This window comes from Tamandua tetradactyla, chromosome 22 (assembly GCF_023851605.1).
Source record: "Tamandua tetradactyla isolate mTamTet1 chromosome 22, mTamTet1.pri, whole genome shotgun sequence".
NCBI classification, from domain to species: domain Eukaryota; kingdom Metazoa; phylum Chordata; class Mammalia; order Pilosa; family Myrmecophagidae; genus Tamandua; species Tamandua tetradactyla.
In genome coordinates, this window is record NC_135348.1 from 7,391,133 (window position 1) to 7,418,157 (window position 27,025).

Genomic DNA, 27,025 nt, shown 5'->3' on the forward strand with positions numbered 1-27,025 from the left:
CAAATGGATTGAAAAGTGGCACTCAGCATTGGAGGCTTATTCACATAAGCAGTTGCTGTCATTAAACTCCAACACTGGCATCTCTCTTCTTCTCCACACCCATGTATCAGATGTGTCCGCCAGAGTTCATTTCAGCTTCATTCCCATCACCCTCTGACCCTTACCTTGGCTTGATCCCCTATCACGTCAAGCTGTCCTGCACTGCACATTTGCAATGGCCTTATTTTGCTTGTGTTGTCAATAGATTATGGAATATGCATATTAAAACATTCATTTCCATATCGCACTTGATTTCTTTTTATTCATTTCCTTGGCATGTTTCATTCTGGTCACTGAAGCGGAGGCTTGGCCTCATGAGGCGATATTATAGAATGACATGATATTACTGTGAGCTCTCCTCCTTCACCCTGCCTCTAACTATTAAATAAGTGTTGTGAAAAGCAGTTCTTCCTCTGACCTTACCCTTAAATGTCTTATTGCACAGTTCAGAATGGGAGAGTGTAAGATAGTTCTGGAAATAGGATGGCTCATCAGACTTTTAAAGTGCTTGCCTCTAATCCAATATGACTTCACAAACCTTCGGTTTTATGACGGAATGCTTTAATTCATTTATTTAATCATTTATTTATCCATTCAACACACACGTCTTCAGGACCTACTATGTTCAAATCACTGCCCAGAGGTTGGTCACCTTCAGCTTTGCCCACTTCATCGTTGGCAAATGAGGTCTGAAGCCTGGGAAAGAGGATGAAAGAGCTGAGAAAAACTGTCTCAGGATAAAGGAAAACTAGAAATACCTTGAAGGATGCAAGAATAGATGAACATGTAGTTCCCTCACAGACACACCCCAAAATCAACAAATGGTGCTGCAGTAACGGAATACTCACATGGAAAAAGAATAAAATGTGACCTGAGCCACGAACAAACATGAAAATGGTTAAAAGTAAAAATAAAGACTAAGAGGCCAAAGACAGGGCACAAACTGAAAGTCTTATTTCCAGGGTGGGGATCTGATCCGGCACAGAAGTCCAGCCGCCAGGGGAAGAGACCTGGGGAGAGAAGAAGGAATCGGTCGTTTAATGCTCGAAGCCCACAGAGCCATCATATTAGGGAAGCCAGTTTTCTGCACACTACGGGTTAGGAGGTGATGCGAGCACCCAGGGCTGGCTGGAGGTGACCTGCGGGGAATGTGGGAGCCCCTCTCGAGACTTGGGCATCTGCTCAGATGGGCAGAGTCAGGCAGCGCTGCCACAAGGACCTGCTGTTTGCTGGGCACGGTGCCATCACGTGGCATTGCGTCATTTCTACAGGACGTGGGAAGGAGATAGGGACTTCACCACGTCTAGTGACTTGCCCAAAGCTGTGGGGAGCCCTGATTGGACCCCCACACTGTTGGGTTGCAAAGCTGATGCATTTTCCACCACAGTTTCTACAGCTAGGTCCCTTAGACCCAGCTGTCCAGCAATGGCTTTATTTTTATTTTTATTTTTGGTATGTTGTATAGTAGGAGTCACATTTCATTCTTTCTCCATGGGAGTATCCTGTAATTGCAGCATCATTTGTTGAATTTTGATTTTGTTTGTTTGGTTTTTGGGGGGAAGTGCATGGTCTGGGAATCGAACCCAGGTCTCCCGCATGGCAGGCGAGAATTCTACCACTTCGAACCACCCTCGCACCACCAGTAATGACTATTTTTAAGCATGTATTACAGCCCACAGAGGGACTTCGGAACTAGCTGCAGTCACACCTGCTCTCACATATATACTCCTGTGGTCTTTGACAAATTGTTAAAGATAACCAAGACATTGTATAGATATTTTCCTGATCTCTGTGTCCATAGGATGCACATTAGTGGCCTGGGGTGGAAGCAGGCTGCTGATGGTGAAACGATCCGTGTCTAAATAAATTTGGGACACACTTAATAATTATCATCAGGTTTATTTACCACGGGATTTCTCAGAACTTTTAATATGTTTACCTGTATTGTGAATTTCTAAAAGACAAACATAACAAGCAGTGTTCCCAGGTGTATTTGTCCATAGAGAACTCTCGTCACCGCCTGCATTTCATTTACCTCCAGCTGCACTTTCAGCATTTGGAGGGAACACTTTTGGGAAAATGCTGGCCCGAATGTATGCTGAAATTACAGCAAGACTAAAACACAGTTCTGTATTTCATCCTGTTTAGAAGAGATCGCAAAGACTGTCCTTATGACAACAGTTTTGTAGATGAGACCCCAGCACCTATCATATTTAGAGAGAAAACAGTTTTTCATGCTCTGGCTATTCTATATTTTCCCAGAGTAGTTACACCTGGTGAAAACCTGAGGCGGATAGAATTGAGGCCACGATGTATTCATCAGGGGAAATGAGCCATTCAGTAAATACTCAAAGTCTCCTTGGGAGTGATGGAAATTAGGAAGCTGTGAAAACACCTGCCAAAATTGTGTTTTCGAAGCGCGAATTCTCATGTTCTCCACCTCCTTGGAAAGCTTAGATGACTTACCGAAGGCAGGGGCTTTTCACCACTTGCCCATCACTCGGGGTACCTGGTCTATGGGGCAGGGGCAGTGTGTCCAAGCCCCTGCCCACTGTTGCTGTCAGTGAACACTGAGCTCAGTCATCCCGGATCAGGGTAGTGGGTGCCCCAGGGCCGGGGTGGGGGCCCAAATGACATCTTTGGCCAAAGTCTCTAAGGTCTTTGGTCAACGTTTGGTAACAGGAAATAAGTTCCTTCACTGGGTCCCCCATCTGCCCATGCCAATCCTGCACCCATTTTGGTTATGTAACTTTTGAAATTGCTTCTGAACCTGGAGCTCCATTGTCTGTTTTTAATCAGGACCTTTCTTTCGGAATGTCTTAGCTCCCCTGTTCACTTTCCCGTCATCCACTTTTCATACCAACTCGATCTGAGTGATCTTTTCCCAGAACTATTTTTTTCTTTTTTCTTTATTTTTTATTAATTTATTAATTTAAAATATATATATAACACCAAACGCATTCTTAACATATGATCATTCCGTTCTACAAATATAATCAGTAATTCACAATATTATCACATAGTTGCATATTCATCATCATGATCATTTCTTAGAGCATTTGCATCAATTCAGAAAAAGAAATAAAAAGACAACAGAAAAAAATTCATACATACCATACCCCTTACCCCTTCCTTTCATTGATCACTAGCATTTCAAACTAAATTCATTTTAACATGTGTTCCCCCTATTATTTATTTTTATTCCGCATGTTTTACTCACCAGATCTCCTATTTTGATGGTTTCACCTATTTGGAGTTAATAGATTATGGTCTAATCATTGTCTTATAATACCAATATTTATTACCCCTGCCTTCGGTCATTATTCTAAGCTGTCCTCAGCTAATGATTTTATTTATTTTCCAATTGCTTCTAATGCATTTTGGGATTTTTCTAGTTCTAATTTCAAATTTTACCATCTAGGTGAAATATCCAATGCCTGAAGGTCTAAATTTGGATTTTCAATGTTTAAAACATGTCTGTATTAAGTTGCTTATAAACAAAGCAGTTTAGTGTGGCAATTAAGAGCCGAACCTACAAGGCAGACTGCTTGGGTATAAAAGGCTTCTTAGCTGTACCTCTGGACAAAAAAACAATCCTTTTGTGCTTCATTTTTCCCTTCTATAAACCGGGGAAAATAATGCTATCTCATTTGGTTATTATAAAGATTAATTGAATTAATATCTAAAAGGCTTATAACAGCACTAAGAACTTATTAAGTGCCACATAATCATTGACTATTAATATTTGCATTGTTAAAACAACAAAGTTTCTTAGAATAAAGTGTGGAGAATTTTTTAAAGTATTTTTTTTTCTCTCTTTCCAAGGCCCAGATTATATAAAGGATCATCTACCTAAAATTCAGCCACACACTTCCTATATAGGAGAAAAGCGCCCAGTGTCAGAAAAAACTGGGGATCTCGGATATTTGTGGAGGCCTGCCCCAAACAGAAGCTTTCCAGCAAAATATAAACACGAGCATGTTGGTGAAATTGGTTGGGGAATACCAGAGTATAACTTTATCAACAAAACAAGGCTCGAATCTGGTTTTCACATCAAGGTATTGCTCGTAAATTTATGCCTGTGCTAGGACGTTGTCTGCTTCCATAGGAAGCATGATGGGCTTGATGTGTCATTGAGAGCAAGAAGACATAATTTTTGCAGAATGATAAATGTGTAAATAAATGTGCTTGCTGCCACAATTCCCTGTTAGCCACTCTAATACCTGAGAGGAGAGGTGTGAAGGAAACGAAGCCAGGGATAAACCCAAAGCATTTGCATTTGGCTTTGGAATGCATTCAGACACATATTTATGCTGAGACATTCCTAAACCTCCCCCATCCTAACCCTGCCTTCTGAGTGGGTGGTGTAAAGGGACAAAGCTGGGCTGAACATAATCCACAAAGCTAAAAAATGAGTCACAGGCCTTTGAAATCTGCTGTATTGATAAAGTCTTTGAAGTAGGTAATCCAGGATATGTAGTCAGGGGATTCTTAGAAACCTTGTCTTAATTCCTTCTGGTGATGTGGAAGAAGGCATGAGCTCACAGTCCCCTCTGTGTTTAGAAGTAAAATCTAAGATTTCAGATGTTTCGTTGATACAAGCCTTTGAATTATCTCAAAAATGAACAGGTATCGCTTATTCAAGAATTCGGTAACCCCAAATTCTTAAAGCAATAACAGTACAACCTTACAGATGATCAAGGTTAACAGAAGAGAAAACCTTTGGCTGGTCTAACCTGTGACGGCACGGGAGCATGGCTGGGAGCTCAGTCTTTGCAATCAGCAGAGCCACGTTCAAACCCGGACTCTCCTTTAGGTCTGGGACCCTGGGTGAGTGTGAGTTCCCCTCTGGGCGCCTCTGCTTGCTCCTTGACCACAAGGCAGTGTAGAGAACTTTGGCTTCATCAGATTCCCAAGCGTCAGCCCCGCCCAGCAGGGAAGGGCCCCAGCACATTCCTCAACCTCTGTGCTCCAGTTTCTTCATCATCAGATGTTCGCTGTGACACCTCATGGGGCCGTTGCAAACCTTAAACAACTTAATATTTACAGAGTGCTGGGAATATTGGCGCACAGCAAGCCCTATGGGTTCAATATGATTATGTTGTGAGGATTAAATATGAATGAGAACCCAAGGCATACACGAAGCACGATGCCTGGCACACAGCTGCCATCTGAAATGCAGCGGTTAACTTTTCTGTGGTTGTGTTTATTCATTGTTAGTGTCAGATGAACAGAGTGCATGCTCCCACTCTTAAACTGTGTCCCAAACCACTTAGGGCAGTAAAGGTGAAAGTCAGAACTTCTACTAAATATCACACAAAAAAGGGGTATGGGCCCAGGACTGGGCAACTGCTTTGAGCAGAGTCCAGAACGTTTGTTGCCTTGTGGCTGTTCTTTGGGGGGTGGGGGGGGTGCCCTGCTTTTGTGCACAGCTCTCAATCTGTCTGACCATCTTGAGTGTGATTAGCTTCTCTTCCTTCTTCATCTTTAACTTCATAATGCATCTTTCCGCTCTAGTGAAATGAAATCCAAGCATTCCCTGGTCTTTGTAGCACGCTGAGAATCCAAAAGAGATGATAGCAGCGAGTTAGCCTTGCAGGGAGGTGTTTACTCAGTTTTATTTCGTTAGCCTTTCACGGGAGGCTTTAAATCACAGCTCTGCTTGGTAGCAGTGTCCTCTTGATCTCTGTGGGATTGCATTTGATTTTCTTTCCCATTTTGTGGCACACTCGGAAACTGTTCTTGTTTGGCATATGCTGTAAGGGAGGCTGCTCGTCAGCTGTGCCATTTTTTTTTTTTTTTTTGGCTCTGGTAAAGTGACAGTAACTGTTTCCAGGCATCTGTCCCAGAAAATACCCTTACACAAGACCTTAAAGGGTTCCTTTAACTTAGAACTTTATAACGACAATGAAAAGATTCCCTGAAAATGACTATGCATATTTGCAGTGAACCATATATAATTTACCAACCGGGAAAGGTCTAAGTACTGGCATTGACGCTGCTAATAGCCCCCTTCAGAGCTAGGGCACATCTCTACATCCAAGGCAGAGTGCAAAAGTCTTTTTTGAGTCTAGGCTCTGACTTTGACTCCTTATCAAGCCAGTGCTTCAGGCAGCCACTTCAAATTAATCACACTTGGCACATACATTGACACTGGCGCTGATACACACCCTTCGCTCATACAAACATGCTCCCAATTACAAATAATATATGGGCATCTCTGGCATTAACTCAGGCTTCTCTTCCCCAGGGAGCTACGGAATTCCTTAATGTGCTGGAACAGAAAGACCTCAATCCTTTTGGGATTTTCGGGGGACCTCTTCCATATTCCTCACCTTGCCTTGCCCCTGGATGAGTCAAGTAAAAATGGTCACTTCTTTGTTCCAGTCTAACTTCAGAGACTCCTCATTGTCTTAAACCTTTATCCCCTGGGTTTTTACAGCCCTAACAGCTGTTACTCTTAATCTATTGCTCTAAAGGTTTGTAGAAGGCTGGCAGCTCAGGAAGCTCGGGCACCTGCAATAGACTTTTGGTAAAATGCCTGCGGCAGCTGCTTCCTACCTGGGATAGTATCTTCTATTTGGGGCACTAGAAGGGGTTCTATACATCATTTGGCTTTTGGCAGGCAGATAATAACTTCCAGGCTGAATGACACCTGGAAAATTTGGCTCACATTGCAGAGGTCAGTAAAAAGCACAATATCAGGTTTCTGTTCTGGAATTTTGCATGTAGCCTATTTCCTACTTAGTTTTATTGTGGGCTACAATGCCATAATAATATATGTGTATATAAACCAGGAAAGACCACCTTTTGTTATTATCTCAGATGTAAGGGCAGCACATTCTTTCTTTTTTAATGGATTTGGTCTGTGCCCAACTGTAAATGTTGTTTCTACAAGAATGTATGGAGTCAGTCAGTCCTTTGATTTCAACCCCATGCTAACCTGAGTTGCTTTTCTTATTGCTTCTTAGCTGGTCATGTCTCCTCTCCCGTGGCCCTTCTTTAACCCAGACCTCAACAGGCTTCCTGATTTTCTGCCCCTGTGCTCTGACCTCCTAGAGTGATTTAAGTCATTTGGGTTTTCCCATAGTCTCCATGTTAGAGCGGGTGTGTTGATTAACTGTTCATGGGGGTGACCCCAAAGACGATATTAAATCAATTAATCATAGCATATCTTACAACCAGTACATTATACAATATAACAATTTTTTTAAAATCCATATAAGGCAATAAGGAGAACTCTGGCAACCCATCAATATATTTATATTTCCCATGATATGGTATAATAAAACGAGCGTTTCTGAGCCTTCGAAATTTCTGTCTCGTTTTCAACTGCAAGAAATTCCAGTGCCGTGAAATACAGAGGGCTTCTTTGTGTGACAGTTTTGCAGACATGTGAACAGACTTCTGATGAGATGGTGAGAGTCTTGATGGCTGTTGAACACACTGTTCCTCGGTTGGTTGTTTTGGCAGACATTTTTCTCACTATGCTTTTCTTTAGAGAAAGTCAACGTAAAAGACCTGCCCTTGACTGCGTGTTTATCATGTGACGTGGGGATTGTGATTCTGCCTATTTTACACATGTGGAAACAGGCATGGCACTTGAGGACCTCCGTCTGATGTCACATGGCTGAAAAATGATGGAGTCAGTATTTCAACCCAGGTCATGTGAATTCAAGGACTTAGAGGGGGCATGAGGCAAAATGATAGAGAATGAGGTCAAATGTTAGATTGCAGTCGCTGTGGAGAATGCAGATCTGGTTATTCTTTTTCTGTAAAATGGGGTGTGGCTGGAATCAGTTCCAATTTCCTTTTCTTAAGAGGCATGCATCCTTTTCCTCATGCTTCTCTCAATTTCCCCCCCATCTTCCCTGAGCATTGTTTGCACATAATACACTTCATTTATAATATTAAAATGAATCTTTGGTAGATGCCACTCACACATTTGATATATTAAGAAATAGCTTGGCAATGGTTATTTTTGAATTTTTATTTGATAAGCACCTTAAGGTCTTTCGAAACATAAAAGCAAATACAAACTGTGGCATTTTGGGGGAAAAAAAGAGGTACCACCGGGCTGTACCCTCTTTCCTTGACCCAGCCTAACCCTGTGTGCTCTTCTAAACTGTCCAATCTTCCGCAACTATGTCCTTCCCTTTTTCAAATTCACCTGGAAAAAAGTATGGCCTGTGTGGAGCTGATATGTTATGAAGACTGCCAACCTCATATTTCAGAACTTCTGGGTGTTTTTCACCCCAGATTTCTCATTTACCTTTGGATTCATTTAGAGGCATCACAATCAGTCACCGATTTTGAGTGTCATTAAAATTCCTAAGCTGGGCGTCCCCGTGGCTCAGTGGCAGAATGCCCACCTTCCATGCGGGAGACCCGGGTTCGATTCCTGGACCATGCACCTAAGGCAAAACAAAACAAAAACTCCTAAGCCCTCACACTCCTAATCTCCAGATGTCGTTATCAATATAGAAAATTAAAAATAATAATAATAAAGCTTCCCTTTCGATCAAGTTATAAAAGCAAAATGAAAAATAGCTTTTCTAAAATGAGGCACACCTTTGAATTGTTGCTGTCCTTTCCCAGATGGGCGTGTGATTAGTTCTCACGTCATACTTCCCACAGTTATTTGCTTCCTAACAGTTTGCGCTTTAATAGAAAAATAATTACATTAGCACCTTTCATCCTTAAGTGCTGTAGAAAGTAACAGGTTTTATGGGGCCGTGGGGGGCCCTGAGTGAGGGGGCACCGCTGTGGACCACCTGGAAGGGGAGGCGAGATGTTGGCTAAGGGGGCCAATCACCCTCCTTTTTCTGGGAAAAAAAAAAAATATATATATATATATATATATATAATATATATATATATATATATTAACGTTATTAAAGCTCCACATACACAGCTGCTCTATTTTCCCCATTTTACAAAACTTGGCTTGGCGGGATTCCCCGAACAAACTGCAGGAAGTAGTTTGCCTTCTGAAACCGTGCTTGTTGCTGAACTTCCACAAAATGAATTTTCTATCTGGTGCCTCCTTTCTCTAGTAGCCCTTGAAAACCACAAGGGAGGGCATGTGTCGCCGGTGGGCGCCCCCTGAACTCCGTTCTAGAGCAGTCCCACCGGGAAGGATGTGTTTGCGAGGGGCAGTGCGGCCCTGCAGCCCCGCAGCCCTGCATCCCTGCTGCCCCGCAGCCCTGCATCCCCGCAGCCCCGCTGACGTCCCGGCTGGTCGCGCAGCCGGACACCTGATGAGCCACCGCACTGTATGCCTTAACTAAGAAGGGTTAAAAACACACCACATTGGTCACTGATTTTTGTAGGGCTTGATATCATATCTTGAATACTTGCCTATATGGATACTGCACATTTTTAAAAACAAAAGTAACCCCTTGGTTAGTGATCAAGCATTTGCTGTAAGCTTTCAACAGCTCTTATTTGAGGATGATAGAGACATACGCAGCTGAGAAAAATGGTATAAATTAGAATGGGTTATAGCAAAACTGTGGTTTTGGACTTCACAGCCAGCCTCTTTTAAGCACGTTCCTGAAGGATTCTGAAAGTTGGGTTGGGTCTAATTTTATCCCCCAAGCACAGGGGGATAAAATACTAGGGATACCTGCTCAGGAAACCTGGCATTTAACTTGGCTTTTTAAGAACTTTGGTAGAAATTCTTAAATCGTCATGCATTTGGGATCATCATTTTCCTAAGTATTCATATCTAGCACTCCCAGATTAGCTCAGCCATGTGGACAAACATTTATAGAAAGCATAGCAAACAAGGCTAGAAGGCTGGAGATACCTATTCTTTTCCCAAGATTGAATCTAGGATTTCAAGGAAACTTAAACTGAGTGAGTTGAAAACAGTTAAATATAACTGCTATATGGTCCTAGCTCTGTCTCTGGACACAAAGCGACTGTCACTGAAGATAAGTTCAGTGGACATGTATACACTGTGAACAACGTCAGATAGAAAAGAATTAGTAGGAAAGTGTCTTCGTTGATGCTGCTGTTGAAGTTTTTAGTACAACAACAGCCAATAATTGTACAATACAAGCCTAGCCACGTTCCAGACGGCTTTAAGGAACTTGAGGGCTGAGATCTGTTTTACTTGACCTTGAACTGGCATTAATACCCCTTCCCTATCCACCACCTCCCAGCGCTCGGCAAGGGGTAGCTGACTATCAACAAACAACGAATGAATGAATGGATGGATGAATGTAGGGGTATGAATAATAAGCAGCATTCTGCTGAAAACTGGAGTTTTGGATTAGGAGTCAGGGAGATAAGATCCCAGCTGAAATCCTAGTTTTACCCCTTAGCAGGATATGAACTTGAACCAAGGACTTTAATTTCCTTAAGCATTAGTTGCTGTTCCTATAAAGTAGGGAAAATAAAAGCACAATAAGCTCATAAGCTTCTTCTGATGATTAAATAAAATGATGTGTTCGATGTGTTTGGCACCGGGCCTTTGCACTGCTGAAGAAATTATTATTATGAATCGCGTTGCAAACATTGTAAGCATTGTAATATCTCGTGCATGTTATCATTGCCATACGATTTCTCATGAGTTTACCAAAATCCTATATACAATCGTTTTGGCAGAGGTTTGAGAAAATGTGCAAATGATTTTTAAGTGTGCTTTAGATGGGGGAATTATTCTACGCTTAGCTTATTCAATGAAAGTCATTTGAAACGCAATTACCATTTAATTTTTGACTGAAACTTAGATACATCATCTCTGCTCACAGTGCCGGAGCTACCACCGTTAGTGTAATTCTGTGTTGTGGCGCTAATTGGACAATTAACTTAGGGGAAGCACACTTTTTAACCTTTCAATTAACACCAGCGCCAAACTCATTAGAAAACTCCAAGGTGAGAAAAGTTGCAACTGGCACTTGATTATATTTCAGAAACAGTATACTGGGAACACATACAGACATGGGAAGCTCTTGTGTAGCTTTTCTGTAGCAGACATGGTTGAAGCTGCTCAGATTTCGGACCCTGGTAGAGATATTTAACCAACTCTGGGTGGTGGGCTAACCAGAAGGATTGGTCTCCACTACAAATGATAACAATTCCCAAGAGAATATGCTCTAGTCTTGCTTTAAAGGGCAACTCTAGTGTATTTTGCATTATAGAATGAATGAGGAAAATGCTTATCTCCCTGGAGAAGGATATGGAGGAAATAACAGAAATTTGCCCTCTCAGGAATAAATGAGGCAACTCGAAGAGTTCACATTGTGTTTTCAGGGCAAATCTTTGTTTGTGGACTTATTGAAGAATTGAATGTGGCACATAAGCTGAAGTTGCCAGTTTAAGAACTTTTGTATTTCTTTTTTTCTCTTTGCATGCTAGTCTGTCTCCTATTTTTATTTATTTATTTATTTATTTTGAGTGGGCAGGCACCGGAAAACTGCCTCCTATTTTTAATGATGCCTCAGTTTCCCCTTTTTAAAATGGAGATTGTATCCGTTTTCTATTGCTATGTCATAATTACCATAATAAGCAACAACCATTGATAAGTTCACATGCTGTAGAGCAGCATGGAGTAGCTAAAATTCTCTGCTCAGGTCTCAATAGGCTGAAATCAAGGTGTTGCCAGGGCTGTGATCCTCTCTGAGGCTTGGCGTTTTCTTCCCAAGAGGCTGAATTCAGTTCCTTGTGGTTGTGGGACTGACGTCCCATTTCTTTGCTGCTATTAGCTGGGGGCCGTTTTTTAGCTCCTGAAAGCCACTTGTATTCCTTTCCATGTGGCTTTTCCGTCTTTAAAACTAGTAACAGAGAAGCTCCTGCATGTCAAATCCCTCTCACTCTTTGAATCCCTTTTGTCAATTTTCCAATATGAAAAATTTAGAATGGCCCTAGCCCGAACACCCCTAAAGAGAGGCATGGAAAGGTCAAAGGTGATGGTGGAGTTACACAGAGAAGACAGGATTTAACAAATGAATATGAGCGCTGAATTATTAAATTGATATCTCTTTTAGTCTCCAGTATTTTAGAGCAGATAGAAGTAAAAACCTGAAATTGTGGAATTGTAGCCCATGTCAAACTCTGCAATATGTTCTACAACTAATTGTGGTGCTGCGTTCTGAAATGTATAGCTTTTTTGTATATAGGTTATTTTTCGCAAAAAAAAAGAAAGAAAAAAAGTCAATTGTGATAATACAAAAAATATTTAAGCTCTCTAGCCTCCTATATTCTGGAGCACCTAGAAGGAAAAATATGAGAGGAGCATATGGTAGCCCATGACAAACTCTGGGATCTGTCCTGTAACCACTTGTTGAAGAATGCTGTGAAAACTATTGCTTTTTATTTCTTTGTATATACGTTATACTATGCAATACAAAGTTAAAAAATAAATAGGACAGTACAACACAGTGAACTCTATCGTGAACAATGGACTGTAATGAATTGTAGCAAATATACTACACTAATGCAAGGTATCAATAGCAGGGAGGTATATGGGAACTCTGTATTTTCTGTATTTTGTGCATGACTTTTCTGTAAACCTCCAACTTCTCTAATAAAAAATAAAATTTAAAAACTGTAAAAAAAAAAAAAAAGAGCCCAAGCCCTTTAGAGAGTTTACCTTAGGTCCAGGAGGACAATGTTCCTTTCTTAAAGTCAACTGATTGGGGATCTCAATTATACCTTTAAAATCCCTTCACAGCAGCACCTAGACTCGTGTTTGACTGAAATAACTGGGAGAAGGTGTGATACGAGGAGATGGGAACTGGAGTAGGGGTGGGACCTCCTCAAATTCTACCCACCAGACCGGTGATAGTAGCATCTGAGAGTGCTGTTGAATGGATTAAGTGAGATAATACATGTGAAGCACTCAGTAGAGTATCCAGTGCAATAAGGCTCAATAAACAGGATCTAGTGTTATTAATGTCTCTCTCTCTCTATATATATATATAATATTTTCTGGCAAGCATGAGTTTTTGAATTATGTCATTATAAGCACATTATAAATATGATGGATCACGTTGCTTATTATTTGACTATTCCACCGAAAACAGATACTGGGGACCTCGTCAACAAACACGAAACCCAATGTGTAGTCTATTAGATGAAAATTCATGCAGTAATTAAAATTATTTTAAAATACTGCAGTCAAAAAAACAAGAAAAGAGACCAGAATCTCATTAGCGCATTAGTATTCAAACCCATATATAATGTGGCATAAAATGAACTGTGGGTTTCTGCATTGTGCATTTTTGCTTTTTCACAAGAAAAATACATCACAGACTCCATGCCTTAAACACTGACATTTTTCAGAAAGAAATGTTTTGTTTCTACCCAGGCTCTGAATATAAAATGAATATTTTAAATGCTCCTTTCACACAAAGGCAGCTTGTGACCCCTTCTCCCTTCAATAGTCCTGGTCTAGAATAGGCAATATTGTGCAATTTGGCAACCCAGCTACAACAAAGGGAGTGCTTCTCACTGGCTGTGAGAACACAAGACACCGAAGGGGTTAACGGTAATATTTTGCAAATTGAAGCAAGTGAAGAAAAAAACACATTAGCATAAGAAAAGGTAGCCTTCGAGTTGAAGGGGGGGTGATTTTCCACTCACACATTTGGCACTAACTGCTCAATGTTACCAGGGAAGAGGGTGGAAAAGAAAAATCCCAGTGTCTATGCATTCCTGAAATACGTTGCTATTGCATTCATTCTACTGCTGAGAAAGACTTCAAAGTTACAGATGTGGAAAATGGTTCTTTCTAGTAAAAAAAGTCCAAGTTGGATATACTAAGAAGCAGCCAGAGTCAAGTATAGCAAAAAGTAAGAAGATTCCCCAAAACATTTCCTAAGTATGTCAAGTCTAGACCAGCGGGGTTTGAGATTAAAAGTGAAAGTCTTAAGCAATGATTTTCATTTTTAAATAACAAAAGATCCAAAAATCTGCAATTAATTTAACTCAAACTTAAAAGTTTTAATACATTTCAGCAATTGCGTCTAAAACACTAATTAAATATAGTTAGCGGTTCTTTATTTACTTTTTCTTAATGCCTAGACTTATTTAAAGATTGCTTTGTGGAAATATCCAATTTGGAGTTGTGATCATTTTCGTTGGTTGAAAACATTGAAAATAAGAGTAAAAGATCCTCACTGATTTCCTTAGGATAGAAAATATGCTAGTTGGTTGTTAATTGTTTTACAGTTAGAAGATGATGAATTATTTTTTGAATCAGTCTTTTCTTTTACTCTTACAAACAACTGACCAGTAGAAAAATGATTTTTTTATTCTGAATTTCATTAGCTCTAACACCATACTAGACACAGTTGTCTAAATAAATCATGATGATTTCATTAATAAATTGACAAGGGCCTGCTTATTTTAGATAACAAATTTGCCATTTTACACTGATATCTGTAGGAGAAATGCAAAAATTGTTTTAAAAGAACCTATTTTGTTTCTAAAAAAAGTCTTTCCAGGTTAAGAGGATGAAATTTTTTTATTATTAAAAATGGGAATGGCATAAAATCAATGATTGTCCCAGTCCTGGAAAATTTGTCTAGAAGCTGATAATGAAATTATTTATAAATCAATTTCTAGGGACTCATGGGGTCAAAAATCAACTGAGAAACAAAGCTATGCCATCATCATTTCATTATACACAGATTATTACATTTCAGATTTTCTATGGAATAATGGGGCAACCATGCTTTAGAATGTCATTGACCTTGTCTCTTCATTCCTTTATTTAATTTATATGTGGACATTAAAGGGATAGAAGTGGTGAAGGATGACATAAGTGGATCCACTTTTCCAACACAAATAATTCTGACGCAGTTAACCAGGAAAGTCATTCTAAACCAAAGTTTGAGGGAAAAGAGAGAGAAGATAAGGAAGATAATGAAAGTGTACTAATTGTCTGATGCTGAAATATCATCATATGATTTTGCTACATTTTTGAGATGTTACGAATACAGCACCCCATGTCAATATAAGCAAAGAATGCATTCCAAAACTGAAGTGAAATACTTTTTTTATAATCTAATTTCACACCCAACCTTATGAATGAAAATTGACAACTGATTGTAATGAAAACACTTTTCAATATAAATTTGACACCTCTCTCCCCATGCTTACTCATAAGATGTGTCATCCTTTGGACAGTTCCTGGGGAGAAGTTGTTGGGATATAGAGATCATTTCCATTCACGTGGGAGGCTGTGTGAATTATTATTATTATTATTTTAATTTTTGATCATTCTGTTCTACATATATAATCAGTAATTCACAATATCATCACAGAGTTGCATATTCATCATCATGATCCTTTCTTGGAACATTTGCATCTATTCAGAAAAAGAAATAAAAAGAAAACAGAAAAATATTCATACATACCATACCGCCCCTCCTACCCCTCACCAATCACCAGCATTTCACTCTAAATTTATTTTAACATTTGTTCCCCCTATTATTCATCTTTATTCCACATGTTTTACTCATCTGTTGATAAGGTAGATAAAAGGAGCACAGGATACAATGTTTTCACAATCACAAAGTCACATTGTGAAAGCTATATCATTATACAATCATCTTCAAGAAACACGGCTACTGGAACACAGCTCCACATTTTCAGGCAGTTCCCTCCAGCCTCTCCACTACATCTTGACTAACAAGGGGATATCTATTTGATGCGTAAGAATAACCTCCAGGATAACCTCTCGACTCTGTTTGAAGTCTCTCAGCCATTGACACTTTATTTTGTCTCATTTCATTCTTCCCTCTTTTGGTAGAGAAGGTTTTCTCAATCCCCTCTCAGCTCATTCTAGGGGTTTTCTCAATCCCTTGATGCCGAGTCTCAGCTCATGTGTGAATTATTTTTTAATGTGGGAACTGGTTCTCAGCTATCAAATACTTTATCAATACTCTAAATTATGCTTTTTGAAAGGAATTCTCAGATCTACATTTTACCACAGGCTGCCTATAATGCAGCCCCTTTCCTGCCTCATTGCCATCGCATGTTCTAATTCTGAGGATAAGATAAAGTAGAAAGAGCTCAAATGTTTAGCCAAAATGGTAACTACTAGTTTAGGATGCCTTCTCATATAAATATAGAATTATAAAGATAGAAAGGAGTTTAGGGATCATTTTCACTGCTAGTTGGTATCCCTCCTTTTACAAAGAGGGAGAAAAAAGCATACAGGGTCATATAAATTGTACTTTTTATACCTTTTTCTCTCAGTTCGTGATTTAAAAGACACCTTCTCTGATCTTTAAACTGAATTCAGCATTTCCTATCTAATTTCCAACCCGACTTTCTTTTTTGTTGAGGAAGGTAGTACTTTTGAAACGTTGGTGCCTATTTATCTAGGGAGTATGGTAGATTAATTTTCTTCTTTTTACAGTATGGAGAAATAAGTCACGCTGCTATCGATCAAATAACCCACAGATATCAAAGCCCATGGTAAGTACATACTAATATATTTTTAGTTAATTGATGATTATGAGTTTTTCCTAAATTAGTGAGAGTTAATTATTTCTTAACTTTGAAGTCTATTACCCCTTTTATTTCTTTCCACTTCATGAGGCTTTTTTTTTTTGTAAAAGTGTGTGCGTTTATTCCTAATACTCAACAAATCTTCACTATCTACCAGATTTTAATTAAGGGGGAAAGTAGATGAAGCAAACATAGTTACAATAAGAAACTTAAGTACAGTGGAGAGAAGGAGAACCGAGCCTACAGGCATTAAGAATAGTGATAGGATGAGCTTAGCTTTAAAAATATAAATAATTCTCTCTGTGGTGAAAACAACCGTATTAACTCTTTTTGGTTAAAAAATGCTTATTTCATGCTGTTGGTCTAGAAACCATCATAATGGGTAATCTTGGTTAATAAACGTAATTCTGCTGAAGTCACGTAATAGCTTGAATTCATGCTGTCTTAAGGCATCCTCTAACCTAAATTAAACATGGTTTGCTCAATGAATGTTAAATTACTGGGAAAAGAGCAAAAACTAGGCTTGTCATCTAGCTGTAACATAGAATCCAGATTCTTAAGAAGGAAGCGATCAGGTAGCACTGCTCTCACAAGACTGCAGATTCCAGGCTGTCTTAGTTATCCTTAGATTTTTGGAGGTAAGGGTTTCCTAAAGCTTGTTTCACCTCATTTTGATTGTCAAAGGATACAGCTATGCACATGTGCAAAATTATTGAATTTTATTCTCTTTCTTCCATTTCACAACATAAACCACATCAAATAGAGACAATACCTCAAATTCTATGTCAAAGGCCTTTTAAAAAGTCACTGCAATACAAGTTCAGGATACTGGTAGACCTTATTGGACAAAGTCCTATAACTTAGAGAGCATATTCCCTTTTTAAAGCCATGGAGAAATAGTTGCACTTTATTGCATGAGAAGCACATGTCCTTCTTAAAATATTCCAGTTCATTTGTTCAGATAGTCTTGCTTAGGTGCAGGAATTGATCTCTTCTTGCAAAGGCTTCTATCTACAGTGCTCTGTCAAATGTTCCCTGGCAAAGAAAAATACTAAAGTTCTCTGAAAATCAATGAAACTTCACCGAGCATTGGTGATACAAGTATGAAAATGTGTTGTATCTATTTAAAACATTAAAAACTATTAGAGCTTTCACAATGTGACTGTGTGATTGTGAAAACCTTGTGTCTGATGCTCCTTTTATCTACCTTGTCAACAGATGAATAAAACATATGGAATAAAAATAAATAATAGGGAAACAAATGTTAAAATAAATTTAGATTGAAATGCTAGTGATCAATGAAAGGGAGGGGTAAGGGGTGTGGTATGTATGAATTTTTTTGTTTTCTTTTTATTTCTTTTTCTGAATAGATGCAAATGTTCCAAGAAATGATCATGATGATGAATATGCAACTATGTGGTGATACTGTGAATTACTGATTATATATGTAGAATGGAATGATCAAAAGTTAAGAATGTTTGCATTTGTTTGGTGTTTTTGATAGTTAAAAAAATAATAATAAAAATAAAAGCTATTGGAAGGTAGCTGAGAAATATCAAAGCTTCGAATATTTTTACTGATGAAAGAAAATTGGCTACATTCATTTCTAGGGAATGCTGTATGTTTTATGACAGGTCATGAAAATCCAGAAAGCTTATGAAAAGACCTTGCGCTTAAGGGACTGTGGATTCAATTGATAAATTATATATATAATTTTTGTATAGTTTATCTATAAATTATATATATAAAGAAAAAATAAAGTCAAATTGCAAATGTTGAATGTCAAAGGATTGGTGACGATAATTATACCTAGAAAATGGCAAGTGGAAAAGTTAAAAAAATTTTTAAATATATTGATGATCCCGAAGACCTGTGGCATCTGCTTTAGGTCCTATTTCTAACTACCAGATACCAATAACCTGAATTTTGCCTCCCTCTTAAGACTCTAAGCCCCTCCACTGCAAATTGGTACGGAATTTCTATTTGAAGTGATGGAAAACTTTTAGTAACGGATGATGGTGATGGTAGCACAATGTTGCAAATGTAATTAACACCACTGAATTATATATTTGACTATAGTTAAAAGGAGAAACTTTAGGTTTTATATATGTTACTAGAACGAAAAAAACCATAGGGGGCTGGCAACAGTGGCTCATTGGCAGTTCTTGCCTGCCATGCCGGAGACCCGGGTTCGATGTCTGCAGCTTGCCCATGCCAAAAACAAAAACAAAAACAAAAACAGGAATGTATAACACAAAACAGTGCACTCTAATGTAAAGTAAGGACTACAGTTGATAGCACCATTGTAATGATAATCTTTCACCAGTTGTAGTGAAGGTGCCACACTCATCCAAGGTGTCGGGTGGGTGTAATAAGGGAACTTTGTATTTTGGGCATGATTTTTCTGTAAACCTGCAACTTCCTTAATAAAAAACACTATATTAAGAGGAAGGTGTTCCTGCTCCACTCTTGGGCTGTCGAGGTGCTCTTGGATGGGGCCCCTTGGACTGCCCCAGGTGAGTCCGCTCCCCTTATTCTCTGATTTGGACTGATGACATCTTTTCCCTGTGCAAGACTATGTTTAGTGCTTAGCCTTTCAGCCTACAGGACAGTTTTCACATTCTGTCCTTCTCATCAGCAGCATTCACTCAGCAAGTATTTATTCATCATCTCGTATGTTCAAGGGACTGCTAGATTCTGTGTCTACATTGGTAAACAAGAAAGGCTGAGCATCTGCCCTTTGAGAACCTGTATTCTAGAGGAGGAGAGAGACATTAAACAACTAATGTAGGACATTTTAAAAGTATGATAATGTTTTTTATGCTTTTAAAATAATTTTTTAAAATTGCAAGTGCAATTCATGCATGTGGTGACAAAGCAAACAATATAGAAATAATTAAGAAGAGTTAAATATCTTGTCCTATTCCATCCATTTCATAATAAAATATTTAATTACGGAGAGTATTTATAGGCGATTAGAGAGGGTTTAGTTTAGCTAGGGGCTTCAACCTGGAATAAGGATGAGAGACGTGTCTACTGAGGAAATGATTATTTATTTTTCTTTAATTGACAAATAAAAAAAAACATACAAACATGAACATCCTTAACATACAAACGGTCCATACATAGTCTACAATCAACAGCTCACAATATCATCACATAAAAATATATTCATCACCATGCTCATTTTTTAGAACATTTGCATCACTCCTGAAAAAGAAATAAAAAGAAAAAAAAAACAACTCATACATACCATACCCCTTATCCCTCCCTCTCATTGACCACTAGTGTTTCCATCTACCCAAAATATTTTAATTTTTGTTCCCCCTATTTTTTTCTATCCCTCTTACCCCTCCCTTTCATTGATCACTAGTATTTCAATCTACTCAATTTGTTTTAACATTTGTTCTTCCTATTATTTATTTTTAATCCATACTTTTTACTCATCTGTCCATACCATAGATAAAAGGAGTATCAGACGATGCAAAGTTTTTACAATCACGTAGTCACATTGCAAAAGCTATATCATTACACAATCAGCTTCAAGAAACGCAGCTACTGGAACACAGCTCTACAGTTTCAGGCATTTCCCTCTAGCCTCTCTAATACACATTAAACTAAAAAGGGGATATCTATATAATGCATAAAAATAATCTCCAGGATAACCTTTTGACTGAGTTTGAAATCTCTCAACCACTGACACTTTATTTTGTCTCATTTCTCTCTTCCCCCTTTTGGCAAAGGTTTTCTCAATCCCTTGATGCTGAGTCTCATCATTCTAGGATTTCTGTCCCATGTTGCCAGGAAGGTCCACACCCTTGGGAGTCATGTCCCACGTAGAGAGGGGGAGGGCAGTGAGTTTGCTTGTTCTGTTGGCTTAGAGAGAGAGCAAGAGGGCACATCTGAACAGCAAAAGAGATTCTCTGGGGGTGACTCTTAGGCCTAATTTTTAAGTAGGTTTAGCCTATCCTTTGCGGGTATAAGTTTGAGGAAGTGATTATTAAATCAACATTAAAAAGTGAGTGCAAGATAATTCCTGGAAGAGAGGGCAGCATGAGCAAAGGCCCTGAGGCGGGACGGAGTATATCATATTAGGCGTAGCCAGACTGTAAGAGCAACGGGGATTTTAGCAAGATTATGTAGAATCTTGTGAGCCAGGTTAGAGAATTTGGATTTTAATCTACAAACCAAGAGAATTCATTTGAAGGTTTAAAATAGGAAACAATGTGATCAACAGTTTTTTTAAAAGATGTCTCTGGAATGTTGGAGCTTTATGTAGAGAATGGATTAAAAGGTGACACAAGAGCAGTAGAAGAAAGATCAATTAGGAGAGTACTTCAGTTTTGTAGGTCCAACACTGAATTGCCAATGTACTTTGCAAAGAAGGTTGAATAAATTATGCTTATGGAGGGTCAGGGAAAAATGTTCATGGAGATGTGAGATTTGAGCTGAGCTTTTAAAGAAAGGTAGGCTTTAAATAAATGGAGAAGAGGTGAGATGCTATTGCTCTGATGATGGGGAGATGTGCAGCAAGCTGATGAAGCAGATATTGACATTATTTGAATTTTACAGGTTTACAAGCAAACAAATTGGATTTTCCTAGGTTAAGTTACACAATCAGGGTCACAGAGCTAACATTTCAGTCCAAGTTGACTAACTCAAGAGATTCAGCGTCCACTGGTTTAAGTTGGGACTTGGGCTTGGACATTTTGAAAGAGGTCTCCGAGTTGTTCTGATATACAGCCAGGGTTGAGATCCACTTTTCTCTTTTTCAGCGGAGAAAAGGAGGGGACTGAGCCTGTACGTGCCCACACTGAGGGCGAGATGAATGGGGGCCACTGAAGGAAGGAAGGAGCGTTAGAAGTAGATTCCTCAAGGCAGCACAAGGCTACCGAAGCCAGTGAAGAATTTCAAGGAGGAGAGTTTAATACAGGAACCAGAGGAATCAAGGAAAACAATAACAGAGAAAAATGTGGGGCTCTTCAGTGGTCTCAGAAAAAAAGTGGTTTAAAAAGAGTTAGATGATTTGAGTCAATATCACCAGCACGAAAGAATGTTTGTTTGTTTGCTTAGATAATGGGAGCAAGAGTCTACTCTGCTTTGGAGATAAATCTAGTACAGGACAATTACAGGATTTCCTCCATTCTCAGGCAAACTTTAAAAATTTTAACCTTTCTGAAGTCAGGATGTGTTTTATAATAGCTGTTTACAATGTAGTGTACAAATATAGTACCCTCCCCATGGAAATCTATTTTTAAGTCTAATGGTATGTCAGACAACTTATTGCATCTTAAGGAACAAAAGAGATGTACTTTAACAAACATGAAATGAAAACTTGCTATGGGCCGGGGGTTCAGAATTTAAAATAATTTTAATAAGCAAGGTCCTTACTCTCAAATTTCTCACAGACTTTCAGGGACAGATGGATGAAAGCACAAAGTTTCAATATAAAGTATATTGATAGAGAATGATTGCAGTAGCTGGGTGTGGGTTAACTTTCTTTTATTTCTTTCCTCATTAAAGAAACATCCTTCTGTTGTAGATATCTCAAATTTCTCTAGATTTGTGACTTGATGTTTAACTCACTTTCGCATGTTTTTTTTATGTTTATAATTGGGCATGTTTCAATATATACATACAGTCTTTCTAATTGCAACAACAGTAAAAAGCATAGATAGGGAATAGAGGGACAGTTTACAGTCAAATAAGAGAAGTCACAGGAATGGACTGGCAAATGATTGATGGCAGGGTTTTAAATAGTTTTTGTGTGTGTTTTTTTGCATGGGCGGGCACGGGGAATCGAACCCAGGTCTCCCGCATGGCAGGCGAGAATTCTGCCAATGAACCACTGTCACACCGCCCACTGGCAGGGTTTCTCAAGCTGTTTTTTGTTTTAAGAAAGGAGTTTGATGGTTCCTCAAAAAGTTAAACATAAAACTATCATATGACCCAGAAATTTTACTCCTAGGCATATATCCCAAAGAATTGAAAACAGGGACCCGAAGCGCTATTTGTACACCAATCTTAGTACTAGCATTATTCATAAGAGCCAAAGGTGGAAACAACCCAAGTGCCCATCAACTGATAAGTGGATAAACAAAATGCGATGTCTACACACAATGGGATACTATCCAGTCATAAAAAAGAATGAAGACCTGCTACATGCTACTGCATGAATGAATCCTGAAGACGTTATGCTGAGTGAAATAAGTCAGACACTCAAGGACAGATATTGCATGATCCCATTTACATGAAAGATCTGGAATAAACAAATTCATAGAGAAGAAAAAAGATCATAGGTTAGCAGGCGGCTGGGTAGAGGGCAAATGCGACTGCTGGATGGGACCAGAGTTTCTGTTTTGAATGGTGAAAAGCTTTGGTCGTGGATGGTGGTGATGGTTGCACAACACTTGAATGGAATTAATGTTGCTGAATTCTATTTAAACAATAGCTAAAATGGCACCTTTTTTTTTTTGGCTTTTAAAAGGGGAATTTATTGAGTTGCTAGTTCAGTTCTAAGACCATGAAAATGTCCAAATTAAAGCAAGACTATAGAAATGTTCAATCTAAGGCATCCAGGGGAAGATACCTTGGTTCAAGAAAGCTGATAAAGTTCAGGGCTTTTCTCTCTCAACTGGAAAGGCACGTGGTAAACATGGTGGTACCTGCTAGCTTTCTCTCCAGGCTTCCTGTTTCATGAAGCTCCCGTGGGGGCATTTTCCTTCTTCATCTCCAAAGGTCTCTGGTTGTGCAGCCTCTATAGCGCTTTCCAGAATGGTTTCCTCTTTTTTTTTCTTTTCTGATAGGCTGTATTTTATTATCATTCAGTTAAAATAAAATTATAATTTTCATTATTATCTATTATTCATCCTATTAGTTTTAAGTGTATTTCTTAATTTTCAACATATGGGGGCATTTTCTAGTTATCTTTTTTTAACCTTTTTTATTGTATAGTATAACATATATACAAAGCAAAGAAAGAACAAGCAATAGCTTTCAAAGCACTCTTCAACAAGCAGTTGCAGGACAGATCCCAGAGTTTGTCATGGGCTGCCATATTGATATCTCAGATTTTTCGTTCTTGCTGCTCCAGAATATATATGAGGCTAGAAAGAATAAATTTTTTTAATCATCACAATCAACTTTTTTCTTCTTTTTTGTGAAAAATAACATATATACAAAAAAGCAATAAATTTCAAAGCACAGCACAACAATTAGTTGTAGAATAGATTTCAGAGTTCAGCACTGGTTACAACTGGCTACAATTCCACAATTTTAAGTTTTTACTTCTAGCTGCTCTAAGATACTGGAGACTAAAAGAAATATCAATTTTATGACTCAGCAATCAAACTCATTTGTTAAACCCTACCTTCTCTGTGAAACTCCACCATCACTTTGACCTTTCCATCCCACTCTTTAGGGTTGTTTGGGCTATGGCCATTACAACTTTTTCATGTTGGGATGGACTGACTCTAATATGAGGTGTGGAGATGAAACTATCTGATGTTCTGGAGAGACTCGGCCCTCTAGGTTTCAGGGTTGATCTGGTCCAGGGACCCATCTGGAGGTTGTAGGTTTCTGGAAAGTTACCCTTGTGCATGGAACCTTTGTAGAATCTTATGTATTGCACTAGGTGTTCTTTAGGATTGGCTGGAATGGTTTTGGTTGGGGGTTGGCAAGCTATGATAGGTAATAAGATCTATCTGAAGCTTGCGGAAGAGCAACCTCCAGATGATAGAGCCTCTCGACTCTATTTGAACTCTCTCTGCCACTGATACTTTATCAATTACACTTCTCTCCCCACCATAGTTAGGATGGAATTGTTGATCCCACGGTGCCAGGGCTGGACTCATCCCTGGGAGTCATCCCTCACATTAAATGGCATATCTTACATTACATATATTTTAATTCAATAAAATAAAAAAGAAAAAAGAAGTCAGTGGGTTTTGTAAAAGCTACACCACCACTGTAGAGTCCTCTGGGTTTTACAGTGTCAAGTCTGACTTCAGGATGCCTCTGTCTTGTTTTTTTTTTGGGGGGGGGTGCACAGAAGGGAATCAAACCCGGGTCTCCAGCATGGAAGATGAACATTCTACCACTGAGCCACCTGTGCACCCCTGTCTTGTTTTCTAAGGAGAGAAAACTTTCTTTTACAATGATCTTTTACATTACATGTGCCTTTCGCTGGAACTTAGAGAAGTTGATTGTAATTGGCAAGGACAGAACTACTTTAGCTCTTTGGAATACAACATCTCATTCTGGTGGCTGTAATTCCTACTTCTGTTATTAAGCAGCTGGGGATGAAGATTCATCTTGAAGACAGTGGGTTTCTCTAAAGCCACTTTGATTTAGAGGTAGAAAAGTTTGGGAAGGGACAATGTTTTGTTCTTGTAATTCTTTTTACTCACTAACCAATCAAACCTTCTCGAATCATGTCCTTTTCAAATGAAAATCAAAGGCAACTGATTAGTTTACAAATTTTGCTTCCTTCCAGTGTGTTAATTTTCTTTACCTCTGAGTTAGTGTGAAATCAGCAGATGTGAAACACTAAAACGAAAAGCCAATCCTTTAAAGTTAAAATATCAAGCCAGCAATCTCAAGTTTCCAAAAGAGCAGAATTAATGCGAATGTGTTTGCCATACAAAGCAAATAGATCCTGGATTTCCCCAGCGCTGAAAAATCAGAAAGAGGAATTTAGACAGAAAGCATTTTTAGAAACACTGCACCCTGAAGCTCTTCCCGTTTCCTCCTTCCCAAATCGTCAGGGGGAACCCTATGGAAACTCACGTAGGCAATGGAGTCCCTGAGCAATCTGAATTTGCATTTGACCCTGAAATATTTCAGTCACCCAGCCAGAGAAAGCACTTCCCTGTAGCAGATCTCAGATAGATGAACCGGAGCCGAGACTCTACCTCCCACCCAGCCTCTGACAATCTCTGCAAGTCTAGCTATGCCAACAGTTCCTCAAATCTGCACTATTCTTGTGTGTCTTTTGCACATGTAATTTGTTCTTCTTGAAGTATTTGTCATACTTCCACATAGAGCAGCATCCTTTTTCTTTGATTTATTCACAAAGTTAGGAATTCAACTTTCATTCCTCAAAAAATATTTATTAAGCACCCACTACGTGCTTGATGTGCAAAGCAGGTGGGTGACAAAGATGGATAAAAGATGGCACTTGCCATCAAAACCTCATAGAATATAAACAGATGAGTAAAAAAAATGGATAAAAAATAAATAAAACAATAGAGGGGATAAGGGGTAAAATAAATTAGGCAGATTGAAATACTAGTGGTCAATGAGAGGGAGAGGTAAGGAGTATGGGATGTATGAGTTTTTCCTTTTTCTTGTTCATTCTGGAGTGATGCAAATGTTCTAAAAATGATTACAATGATGAATACACAGCTACATGATGATACTGTAAACCGCGATCGTATACCATGTATGGTTAAGATTTGTAAATAAAAATATTTTTTAAAAAACTCACAGAAGATCGGGGAAAATCCAAACATGATAAAATTATTAGAGTTTAATGTAGCAGGATAATGTAGCAGGAGAGTGGAAAGCAGTTTGTTTATGGCAGCTCACAGAAGGTAACACCTCTCATTTTTCTGGAAACTCCTATCGACTTATGCCTCAAAACACATCTTGATCTGTTTGTCCTTTGTATTGCCTTTAGCATCTCCACTGGCCTTCCCTTCAGGCTCCTCTTTGAAGACTGACTTACCTCCTCTCCACGAGACTGTGGGCCACGGAAGTATCTTATCTTCTTCTGTCTGTTACATTTAATACAGTGCTTGGAGCACTCAAGACATATTTGTTGAATCAGATTACAAGCCAAACCCGTGTCTTTTTTGTGCTCATAGCAGCACAAGTTGGTATAGTTCAGGCTTGAGAAGCAGGATGAGTTCAAGTCACGAAGCCTTCTTGAGAGAAGTAAAATTTAAGCTGGGTGTAGAAGGAACATTTTAGGAAAATCTAGGAGTGCCTCCTTGGGTAAATTTTCACACTTGCAAATGGAAAGAGAGCCTCTGGTGAGGCTACGAAGTCAACGGAATAATTCCTGGGGAAACAACATTCCAAAAAGAATCTACTGATACGTTGCTGACCTACTGTCATGACAAAGGTGGCTCTTTGCCAATTGGGGGTTCATGATAGTTGCCCCTAACGTACTGGTTTGTAGATTTGCGTTAGGAATGATGTCCTAAGGAGCACTTCAAGTTCCTGCAGGCCGTGATAGTAGATGGACTGGACGATGGGGAGAGTCAAAGAGGCTGCCAGTTCCCAGGTAGGGACAAGCAAACCGGAAGTCAGCTATGAAGCTATGAGACACAGGAGTTTTAAAGGATTGGAATTAACCCCAGCCTCCCCTAACGTTTCATTTTCTTGGGGGTTCCAGGGACACTTCTTTTCAGAGCATGGACTCTATCTGCCTTTTTGTTGTCTGCTTTTTTGCAGTGGCTGGGTTGGTGAGCTAGCACCCATCCTGAAGAGAAGCATGGTATACCTGAAATAG

At 39.0% G+C, this 27,025-nt stretch overlaps 1 protein-coding gene across 5 annotated transcripts in view; it reads left to right on the top strand.

Moving 5' to 3' along the window:
* SPMIP2 (sperm microtubule inner protein 2) overlaps positions 1–27,025 on the top strand; it is a 130,678-nt gene that overhangs the window by 54,649 nt on the left and 49,004 nt on the right. For all 5 annotated transcript variants that reach the window (XM_077139667.1, XM_077139666.1, XM_077139665.1 and 2 more), the window contains 2 exons: positions 3,865–4,097; positions 16,418–16,476. In XM_077139667.1, coding sequence (XP_076995782.1) covers positions 3,865–4,097; positions 16,418–16,476 — 292 coding nt within the window. The remainder of the gene's footprint in view (positions 1–3,864; positions 4,098–16,417; positions 16,477–27,025) is intronic.